This window comes from Oratosquilla oratoria, chromosome 5, assembly GCF_046742065.1.
Source record: "Oratosquilla oratoria isolate Oo_2021 chromosome 5, ASM4674206v1, whole genome shotgun sequence".
In the NCBI taxonomy this organism is placed as follows: domain Eukaryota; kingdom Metazoa; phylum Arthropoda; class Malacostraca; order Stomatopoda; family Squillidae; genus Oratosquilla; species Oratosquilla oratoria.
The window spans coordinates 74846836-74859335 of NC_134781.1; the positions used below are offsets into that span (position 1 = coordinate 74846836).

Sequence of the window (12500 nt, forward strand, 5' to 3'; positions counted from 1 at the left end):
AACATATATATATATATATGTGCTGAGACATTCTGACAGGTTGACGTAAGCGGAGTAGGAAACACAGGAGTCTTAGTCAGGAATAAACTCAAGACTAAGACTCCTGTGTTTCCTACTCCGCTTACGTCACACACACACACACACACACACACACACACACACACACACACACACACACACACACACACACACACACACACACACACACACACACACACACACACACACACACACACACACACACATATATATCCATATACTAGTCCACCAATGCAAGGTTTAATCTTCTTTTTCCCATGCATGATATGGAACAATCATCACGGGTGTACAGAAGAAAAAAAATTATGTTCAGTTACCATAATCTTTATTTCACATTCATTAATAATAACGTGCTAGATGAGAGAAATTAAGCGGTGGGAAGGATGATGTGATTACCTCTGCACACGATTCGCTGTAATTAATTAAAATGTAAAGAAAGTAATGATCTTAGCGTGTTCAGCTTTTAACTCAGTGGTCCCCAACCTTTTCTGGCTTGAGGCACCTTTGCCAAGCCTTTCAGAACTCCCCGGCACCCTTATTAGGAAATCTAAATTCTAGTTTGTCAGTATCTTGTTGATTCAACATCAGTGTAACAAAATTTTGTCCCTGGATAATATGAAAATACTCATCTCTACACTGATGCTGCTTTAAGGAACAAAAATGGATGACAATACAAAAATATAATTGTGATAGTTATTAGAGCAGTTGTTCAATATATTCAAGTAATTTGCACAATGCAACAGGAACAAATAAACACACCACAATGAACCATCCATATCTACTCAGTGTGAGACCTGTGATTGATGTATGGAACACAGACACTGGAGTCGGTATTACGAAAATTATTTTTGCCCTGAATTTTGGCGGCACCTTCAGTTGATCTCACGGCACTCTTTGGTGCTGCGCCGCACTGGTTGGGAACCACTGTGATAATCACGGCCTATCGACTTTACTCGGCAGGTGCTATGACGTCATATCGGCCACCATGTCTTCTCCATGCCCCTGCGTTTACAGAAAATGTCTTCTTTTTCCTACAGATGACCATCTCTTAATTTTATATATTCCCTGGGATTTTATTTCTTTTTCCTTTTTCATTGAACTAGATACATATATCCAGTAATGTAAGTAGGTATACAATAGCTTATACAATTATATCTTAAAAAAATTAGAATATAGATTAATCATACTATATTTATTACCACTTTTGGGAAATTGTTTCTTATCAGGTAAAATGACTCTATAACAGGTACAAAAATGGCCAGATTAGCTGACAAAGAAAAATTGTACAATATTTCAAAGCGAGTGTGATCTATCAGAGAATACACTTTGTTTTTAGTAGGCTTGACATACCTTTATCTTTCTTTGTCGTTTCTCTAGGCACATAAGGAAACTTTTATTATGCATAAAACTAGTAATATGAATGAATGAGAACCATTCTGCACCATGGAATCAAATTATGACGACAAACATAAAATCAGAAAGGCGCTCAGGGTCAGTACAGACGTTGGGGGAAGTAACAGAAGAATAGTTAAATGATCGACATCCCGTTCTTCTTTTAATAAATGTGAAAAATTATATTGACACAAAGAAAATAAATTAAATAACGAAAACTAAGACAACAAAACAAAAGAAACATACATAAAAAATGGGAAGAAATTGAAATATAATGTATAACTAAATTTATTTAAACTGCAGTTTTTAATTGGTGAAATATTTGTGAAAGTGAATTATATCTATGATGAAAACTCATGCCAATTTCTAACCTAGAAAATATATCTTTAATACAATGATTTTGAGTCCAGAAAATGATTGATTTGGCAAACAGATTATCGAACTACAGTACATCCCTGTCGTTTGGTTAAGTAGTAATGGCACTTATAGTATTTTGTATCTTTCCATCACTGTTGGTTAAGACATATTCAGGTATTTTTTTATAATGACACATGAATTAATTTCTGTCGACCTAAATATTATTAGTCAGGAATAATAATAATAATACCAGAATACAACATATTTGGTTCTGTATATGTGAAATTATTTGAAGATCCTTCGTGTTCCAAGTTTTTCAGAAAACGGGTCTTCATACGGTCTCATCCAGTGTTACCAACTGTAACAATTTTTTGGTTACTTCTTGTTCGAGTTGGCTGTACTTCGTTTTTATAGCTGTGGTGCAGGAACGGGGGAGGGGGAGAAGCTCATTCTCATTCAGTAATATTATTAAGGAAGAGGGTAAGTTCCGCCCAGTATTTTCGAGTAAAAATATATATGTATATGTCAAAGTGCCCAAATTTCCATATCGTGATGTATTTAACAGCAACTTATCTACCAGTCAACCTCTCTGTTTCTTCTTATCAATCATCATATTTCAAAGCTCTACTTCAAAAGAATACCCACAACAATAACATGTATGGAAATGTAATGGACCTAACCAGAATTAGACATACTGACAAAGTATGTAAACAAATGCGTATGACAGTTACGCACTGAGGACATTGAATATCTTTTGGTACCTAGTGCGCACGGCCTCAGAATGTCCCTCAAATTGACGAATTTTAAGATTTGTTCATAGGGACCCTCACAATGTTACCTCCCAAATTCCTATGTAGTTGTTAGGCCCGTGTCTTTCTTGATCCGCGTTAGCTTACCCCCCCTCCCCACCCCACCTCCGTGTCACAACTGTTCCTATGCTTATATATAGTGTTGGGTATACATACTGCCATATACACATACATACTCTGATTATATTACCTGTTTACGCAGATAAATCTATAAATCTATTACAACCTTCTTGCTTCTCCATATTTCAGAGCAAAATTATGCAGAGATCTGTAAAGTCTGACAAAGATATGAATGCTAAAATTTGGCTTTCATTTACTTTTTTCTTAAACATGGCTTCAATGTTGATTTGCAGACCTTTTCTTATGTTCTCACATTTTAACTTTGAAAATTTTCTGCCATTTCCTGGTGTTTGTATATAAAAAATATATCTTCCCAACATACGCTAACGGATGAGCCGTGATCAGACGACACGAAACGTTTGACCGTTAGATTTCATCCACATCCGACAGATCCTCCTGCAGGTCTTCGATAAATGTTGGTCCTGTCTTAAGGATGGTCACCTCATCCTCCTCTCCCGACTCTGTGTTGATCATGTTCATGGCTTGCACGTGCAAGGGGGACCTGTTCTTGGCTGGGAGACGCTGCAGTGGGCTCTGCGGAGGAGATAGGTGCTGGCTGACGGTAGCAGAAGGTGCGTCCTGGTTGCTTGGCAGGGAGGGATTCGCCATCTGGGATCTGGGACCGTTCGAACCCGAGACGGTGACCTTCTGGACGAAGCAGAAGTGGCCGTGACCTGCGGGAGGGAGAACGTACGTGGCGAGTGTCAGGGCGGAGGAGCTTTGTTACTGAGGAGAAAGACGCCAAGAGGTGGGCAGTGGCGGTGACACGTGAAGCGCTACGAGTTTAATAGACAAACACTTATCAGTTACAAGGGAGAGATATCGCACGTGTATTAGTAGGCACTAATTCCGCATATTTTGATATATATATATATATATATATATATTTATATATATATATATATATATATATATACACTATATATACACACATACACACACACATACACACACACACACACACACACACACACACACACACACACACACACACACACACACACACACACACACACACATATATATATATATATATATATATATATATATATATATATATATATATATATATATATATATATATACAATATTCAAGACGTAAAGCTGTGAAAACTGGATAATATCCGGTACCAGAAGTAATCTAAAAATTTCTGGTTTATTTTTGAAAGGTGTTTTCATTTTCAATTTTGCGTATTTTTACATATTACATATTGCCAATAAAGAGAACAATCAAAAGTTAGGCTATACCTGGTAGAGAAACTTTGAATGCATTGCAGCTTGTTCATATTTAATGGCAGTTTCACTTTAGACACAAATTTGACTTAACATCTAGTAAAACATAAATAGATGAGTTAAGTGAACACACACACACACACACACACATCGAATTTTACTTATCTATTGAAAACATACTTCATATTGTGAACAATCAAAATAAACTTAAAAACGAAATATATAATTTTAAAGTGAATATTGACTGTTTACGAAATTCCGGCCTCATCACCCTCTGTAGTTAGGATGAGGTAGTCCAAGATCCTAACATCTGGTTAAGGGGACTAGAGCTGCTCTATTAAAAAAGAAAAGAAAAAAAAAAGACGTCTTCCAGGGGTTTGGATCCTTTCTAATGAGGTTGGATCCCTCTTAAAGGGAGTTGGATCTCTCTTAAGGTACTTGGATTCTGTTTAGAGGTTTCGAACCCTTAAAGAGGAATTTAATCCCATTAAGAGGGATCCAATCCTATTACAAAGGACCTAACCCAATTAAGAATTATCCAATCCAATCTTTGGAATCCAATCCCCTTAAGAGGCATCCAACCCCATTAGAAGGGATCAAACACCATTACGAAGGATCTAACCCCATTAAGAATTATCCAATCCAATCTTTGGAATCCAACCCCATTAGGAGGGATCAAACACCATTACGAACAATCTAACCCAATTAAAGATGATCCAATCCTATCCTTAGAATTTAATCCCCCTTAAAAAAAAAAAAAAAAAAAAAACGCTGGTGTGGTCTTTACCTGCTACGATGGTAATGCGTAGATGAGCCGCCGGGACAACTTTGTCCGACAGCAATGAATTCTGCAATTTCCCCTCATCTTGTGGGAGTTCTGTGAAACGAAAATCACTCAGTCATGGGCAGGTTCCGATGTGCATTGTCTTAATTTATCATTTAACTGAAACCATACATAACCTCTTTAGTAAGGCCAATACATCGATGCGATTTTGTATTTTGCCCCAAATTTGGAGATATTTAGAGCGAAATATTAACGATGTGTATGAATGGAAGCTTAGTACAAGAATTAGGATTTTCAAATTACAGAACTGTTAATATATTTGAAATGTACAGTTCGAAGTTTTAAGATTCATATAAATAAACACCAAAGAAATATGCTGTGATGACTGCCATTTATTTCATTTCATTAATAAAGTCATTACTATTTATTTATTTGTTATCATTTATCTGTTTATCTTCTATTATTAATTTATGAATTATTTATTATAATTTATTTTAGTTTATTTGTTTGTTTACAATTATCATTTATTTATTTTACTAATTTATCTGTGTTTACAATCTATCATGTATTTATTTATTTATCTAATTTATTAATCTATCTATTTGTTTGCAATCTACATCTATTTATTTATTTATTTAATTGATTAATTTATCTGTTTGTTTACAATCTATCATCTATTAATTTATCTAATTTATTAATTTATCTTTACAATCTATCATCTATTTATCTACTTATTTATTTATCTATTTAATTTTTTTTTTGCATCCGACCTAGTTATGGACCAAAAGGTCTTCTGTCGGCATGGTCTTCCTTTGTAATCCTTACCCGTCTCCATTAAACCTTCGAAGTCGGAAGGATTTGGCTTAACGCTGCGTTCCACCTTGACGTAGCGAACTGAAACCAGGACGAGAGTTAGAGCCACAGGCGACTTCATCGTGTTGCAATATTCAATTTATTCGTTCCTGTTCCTCTCGTGAAATTAGTCCCTTTAAAGACCGATTAAGCAAGTGACAAATATCTATCATAAAACATTTTTTTCTCCTTTTCGTAAATATAATTTATGTGTTCACTTACTGAGAGTTAAATGGAGTTTGTGATCTTATAGTTCTGAAGCTTAGATAACTCTGCAACCCCTCCTTGAATTAAGATGACAAATAGTGTGTGATGAGAGCAAAGCGTCAGGACCCCGACATGGCTAAGTGTCCCCCCCCCCACACCACCACTACCACCACCTTCCACATCTGATGGTCACTAGCACGATTCACATGTAACATTCACCCACAAAGCAACGTTTATACACACATCATTCATACAAAGAACTCATGATAAATAAATCATGCATTAAAAGTACATTAGGGGGAATTTGCTTAACCTTCTTTCCACCAAAAGTGCGCCCCCCCCACCCCTCCCCTTGTCGGCGCCCTGCAAAGGGTTGGATGAGATGATTGAGGTCTTAGGAGAACTTGGTCAGGATGTCGAACAAGTAAACATGTGCGTGGGCAACAGAAAGAGTTGGAGAAGAATGTATTGACTAAAAAGACGACCTGCTCCACGAAAGGGATGCATCTTGGATGAAGTGGCAGTATTGGTGGAAATAATTGTACTTCGTCGCTCATAACCACCCCTTCTATCCTCTTCTATGAGGTGGACTATAGTAGAGGGTGTGACTTAAGGAGACTTAAAGAGGAACAACTGAAGTTAAAATGGATTATCGTTCTAATTATGAAAAAAAAAATAATAATAATAATGCTGCGCATCTCTGGTCCTTAGGGGTACTTTTAATGTCCCAGTTCTGGTTAAAAGTAGTAGTGAGAAAAGAGTAAGGATGATTTTCTCCCACGCCCAATCACCTCGTTTTTTGCAGATAATGGCTAATGTGATAAAAGAAAAAGAAAATAAGAGAGAGAGAGAGAGAGAGAGAGAGAGAGAGAGAGAGAGAGAAAACGCGGGTCAACACGTCCCAGTGACACATGATCCCATTTTCTGGGTCTATCATTGTTACAAAAACATTTCCTTTCATTCTAATTTTTTTAATCTACTTGAAGGACTGAGAAGAACTGCAGCAAATACAAGAAAGGGTTAATAATGATCTTTTGCATAATAATGATGAATCGAGAGGCTAAGACGGTGTTTTTACTTACTGTTGTATGAAATAAGCGAGACTGAGTCGATCGACGTGACGTCAGAGAGGGAGACGACAAAATGTTGCGGATATAGTCCTCCGGCCACCCAAAACGTATCGCCTCGTCTGCAACCAACCAAAGCTTGCATTCACATGTTGCACCACAATTCGATTTTTTGTACATAATGTCTTTGGTAATGATTTATGTATAGTGAATGAATTCGTGCATAAGTTATTTGACGCGGTTATGTTCAAGACAATATTGGAAACTCACCCATCCAACATGGCGTCTGGCGGGAAAGCGGGATCAAAGCTTGAGGCGTAAGCAATTTTGGCATCTTGCATGGTGGCGGCGTTGGAGCTGGGAAACAACGGGTCACCGTTGAAAATGGAGGAAGTACTTTGGGCGTTGCTGGCGGGGTTGCCCTTGTAAGTATTGGCAACAGTCTCAGCGATATTATCAGGTTTGATTTCGTAAGAGGTGTAGTTATTCCCACCTGAGCCCGTAGTTGTGTGGGTATTGTTGGATATAACAGGAATACCCGAGGTTATTATCGTTTTGTTGTTACCAGATTTATTTTCACTTATGTTCCCATTAGGATTTATATCTTCGCTGAGTGCTGCGTTGCCAGTCAATCCATTGTTTACTGCATGAGCATTTGCATGAACATCGATGAAGTAGATGTTTGGGACAAAATTTCTGGTGGCGGAGGCAGAGTTACAGCTGCAGAACCTGAAAAAAGAATAAGATAGATAAATAAATGAATAGATAAACAAATAAATAAATAAATAAATGAATAGATAAATCTAATTCGTTACCGACAGCAAAATACTGTATAAGAAAAAAAATATTGGAACAGGAAGAAATGTGCCGGATAGTCAGCAAATTCAATTTTTAACAAACTGAATGGAAGACGTGTAAAAAAAAAAAAAAAAAATAGAGGGTTACAAAACAGAATACTATACAAACAATAGACGATAGAGAGCTCACGGCGAGAGGTGCTTAATTACGACCTTTACCCTATGTGCTTGGATTTCCAGGAGAAGCAGAAGTCGCCGAAGTTGCTGGATTCGAACGGGGTTCTGTGCCGGGCGACCGCGATCGAAACAGATCAGCTCATAGGCACATGTATAAACTATGACGTGAAAAAGTGACGACATGCAAGGAATTTATACACATTTCGTCACATACCTAAGCAGAATACATCTATCTATCTATCTATCTATCTATCTATATATATATATATATATATATATATATATATATATATCTATATATATATATATATATATACATATCCATACATATACCAATAGCTTTTTCCTCCTTACAAGAGAGGTAGCCAAAGTCAAAGGCATAAATCCACTCCCCCCCCATTTCATCCCTACATACTACACTCCTATTCACCACCCTCCCTCCTTTTCTTGCATATTAAAGCATGATGACATTTCATAATTTTCTTCTTAACTTGTTCAATACAGCAAACAAGGCGACGTATTTCAAGAGGCAATATATGTAGAAGATCAGCAAAGGACATTACAACACTGAGGCAGAGTAGTCAAACTAGTATCGAAATTTCTACTAGTTTGACTACCCTTCCTCGGTGTTGTAATGTCCTTTGCTGATTTTCTACATATATTGCCTCTTGAAATACGTCGCCTTATTCGCAGTATTGAACAAGTTAACAAGAAAATTGTGAGTTGTCGTTATGCTATTATATATAACATTTACTGCCAGAGGGAGAACTTCCTGCCTAAGTATACTCATGTATATATGTATAGATATATATGTATATATATATATATATATATATATATATATATATATATATACACATATATATACATATATATATATATATATATATATATATGCACACACACACACACATATATATATATATATATATGTATATATATATACATATATATATATATATATATATAACAAGAAACCCACAGTCGGAGAAAATAAAATTCGAATAAATGAAGATTCTATATTTCGGCTACTAACTGGGTTTCTTGTGTCATTTACAATTGTGCTACTACATTTCTGTTTAGATAATGTATATATATATATATATATATATATATATATATATATATATATATATATATATATATATATGTTATACTCTACCTTGAGTGCTGGCTTTTGTAAGCGGCGAGAGATATTTGGGATGTAGCTCTCGGCAGGCTTGGTTGACACTGACACTTCTCGCCGTTGCCCAGAGATCCTCTCGGACTGTCTATAAACGAAAGGTCATCGGGAATCAATCGAGGTGTAATGTCCCCAGGATTCTGAGCGGGTTTGACAATGGGAGTGCTGAGTCGAGAACCTGGAACGTCCAAGTTGAGGGCCTCTCGAATGTAGTACTCGTTGTTCCTCTCGTGGGCGGTACTAGGAGAGCGGAAAGAGGTGAGGGTGGTCTTCTTGGCCTTTGGGGTTGAGGTTCTTGAGTTGTCCTGTTCTTCCTCTTCTATGGCATCCAGAGGCAGACATAGTTGACTCACAGAATCTGGATCAACCTGGAGGGAGGTTCGAGATCGGGATGGGAGAGGAAGGGGAGGAGCAGGCGTCAGAACGGCGCTGCTTCCTGTTGTTCGATCACGCACGCTCCTTGCCGAAGTAGTAATAAGGTTCCTGACGCTGCCTGCAGACCCACGGATTCGGTCCCTGACGCTTCGAGCCGACCCTCGGATGTCCCAGATTTGTCCTTTGACGCCTGTGGCACCGCCGTCGCTGAAACGGTCCTGTCGACGAACAGACCTGCTGGAGCCCTTTCGACTTTGTGTTCCCTCACACTCCACACACCCGGCGGCGTCAGTGACACTGAGGTGGCAGATGTCTGCTTCTGTGTCTCTCGAAACGAGTGCACTTCGAGGAGTCACGATAGGAGTCCCTGGGCGTGGAGTGATGGGAGTGCCTGGGCGTGATAAAGAGCGATTTTTGGAGGACCTCCTAGTGTTGGGCAGTGGTGCCACAGAGGGGGTTGCTGATGGGTCTGCCTGGGTCCCTCCTTCATGGGCCAGGTCCAGGAGGGCGGCCTCCCCAGTTCTGGTCCACACGTTTCTACCGTTCACGCCGCTACTGTATCATAGGCGAAAGTATCTGCCAAAAGAAAGAAAAAAACACAGTAAACTAAGTTATATTCTGACGAAAACTAAGTTACATGATCTGATAATTAACCTAAATCAACCGTGCGTGGGGTAGGCTAAGACTAAGACAGATTATAGCATAATTTCAGTTTCCCATGACTTCATAATCCCAATGGACTACCCAATATGTTCCCGTACTCCTTCGCCAGACTGTCGAAATCATCACTATCATCTCCAATCTTATTAGGTAACAGTATGGTTTCTAAAGGTACCCGGAGCTTGGTTGTACCTTATATATGGATAGTTAGGAACATATCAGCAAAGAAAATAATTAGGGTAACAATATTAGTTGATACTTTAATATATTTGGAGAGAGTGATGTAGAGAATGCCCAAGATGGTGCAGAGATACTTCATTTTCTAAATTTTCGACTTCTTTAGAGAAAATGGGATTACGATTAGGAATATCTAGGTCAGACCACCCACTTTCGCGGGACCGGTTTTTGTAGGAAAGGAAGGAGAATGAAGGGATTTGTATATAAAAGGGGTTAGTGCGTTAGTGCCAATGAGATCGTTTGAAGGAATTATCTATTTGCTTATTCATCGTGGCTTGGGAGACAAAGGAAGGAGTGGAGGGGCTTGATTTGTTTGATACCAACGAAAGTGGGGAAAGGGGTTGGGGACTTATTTGTAGAGAAGTGGAGAAAGACGGTAACAATTACTTTCAGGTAAACTGAAATGAGAAGATACAGTCTGACGCGAAGATGGAAACGAAATGAACTCCAGTGGCTGAAAAAAGAATGCCCATAAGTTCGCGCTTGTGGGTGTATTGTTTGTGTGCAGTGTATGTGCATTTTTTTGTGTGTACGGGTCTTTGCAGCTTGATAAAGTGATTCAGAGGTTCTGAAGTCGCTTCTCAGAATAGAATGGTACAAACGTGTTAGTAAATTGGATATATGTCCTCATGCGAATCACACTGCAGGACGTCTTGAGACATGATCCGTTGATCCTCAACGCTCTCTCGCAATGATCAAACCTATTGAGTTTCGTGCCAAGTTTATAAATCATTCCCTATGATTGATCATTTCTGCCTCCTTTTAGGTCCTTCTCGTCATTCGTTTCTTACTAGTGACTAATATTTCTGTGTTATTCCCAATAGAAATAGGGTAGATTAATCGTGGCGAGAACGCAAGGGGCTATATATATATATATATATATATATATATATATATATATATATATATATATATATATATATATATATATATATATATATATATATACATATATATATGTAACTTTCTAACAAGCAAAAAGTTTCAGATTCAGAACATAGCAGTCCGATTCATCACGGGTTCGGAATGGAGCAACTTCGAATCCTTTGAATCTCTACACCAAGCTGCCAACATCCATCCACTCAACCAATACAAATATAATCTGCACTCCGGACATCTTGAAAAAATTTCAGACCAAACACGAACACCTAATGCGACATGTAACACCCAGACCTCACCGGAGAGGCTATTTGTCTTCTGTGCCACTCCCCTTACCTGTATACACGAGAACTCGTGTGTGATCAATGTTAATAAACCCCAACATAATATTCACTGCTGCACGCGGGAAGTGAAATCAACTTGCTTCTCGTAAGAATTACACACACTTCACACGAACTACAACACGGACACAAGCGCAGAGATACACATGCATGTTCTACTAAAATTCGTTTCTTTTCTAACATCCTCTCGAACTGTATCTTCTCATTTCAGTTTTCATCTCTGAAAGAGAAATCACGTCTCACTGCGTTTCTCTACAGTTATATATCGGTGCTCATTGGCAATGGCTTCTTTCGTTCACAATTATCCTTTTATTTTCCTACAGACATTTTTATCCCTCTCCTTCACAAACCGGTCTTGCGAGAGCGTGTGGTCTCACCCATATGTCCCTTATACTTATCCTCCTTTCTGGGGAAAGAGTGTAAAACATGTAGGCAATGAAGTGTTTTTGCATCACCCTGAGCTTTCTCTACATGATTCTCCCCAAAGCATTTTTCTTACGTCACACACACACACACACACACACACACACACACACACACACACACACACACACACACACACACACACACACACACACACACACACACACACACACACACACACACACACACACACACACACACACACACACACACACACACACACACACACACACACACACGACTCGTGGCGCAGTGGTAGAATTCCTGGCTGCCACTACGGCGGTCCGGGTTCGAATCCCTCCCAGGGCTGAAATAATTTAAGTATCGCTACCCTGCGGTTCGTTACTCCAACTCTCACTCTTGTGGGTAGGGAGTTGGGTGTGTGTGTGCGTGTAAGGTCACAGCATTACTCATAGATCGGTCATATATGAGCTCTGAGCTCTCTTCCGGGAGGGAAATAGCTGTAGATCACGAGTCCAACACGTGATCCAAGACCATGGTGAATCACACACACACACACAAACACACACACACACACACACACACACACACACACACACACACACAC

The 12500-nt window shown here is 38.5% G+C and overlaps 1 protein-coding gene across 1 annotated transcript in view; it reads right to left on the bottom strand.

Annotated features, from left to right (window-relative positions):
* Window positions 1–362: 362 nt before the first annotated feature.
* Window positions 363–12500, bottom strand: part of LOC143025835 (uncharacterized) — a 12769-nt gene continuing 631 nt past the window's right edge. The window contains exons 2-7 of the mRNA XM_076185847.1: window positions 8997–9947; window positions 7131–7589; window positions 6876–6982; window positions 5560–5628; window positions 4738–4827; window positions 363–3391 (exon numbers count right to left, since the gene is read on the bottom strand). Of these exons, the coding sequence (XP_076041962.1) occupies window positions 3084–3391; window positions 4738–4827; window positions 5560–5628; window positions 6876–6982; window positions 7131–7589; window positions 8997–9947 (1984 nt within the window). The 3' untranslated portion in view covers window positions 363–3083. The remainder of the gene's footprint in view (window positions 3392–4737; window positions 4828–5559; window positions 5629–6875; window positions 6983–7130; window positions 7590–8996; window positions 9948–12500) is intronic.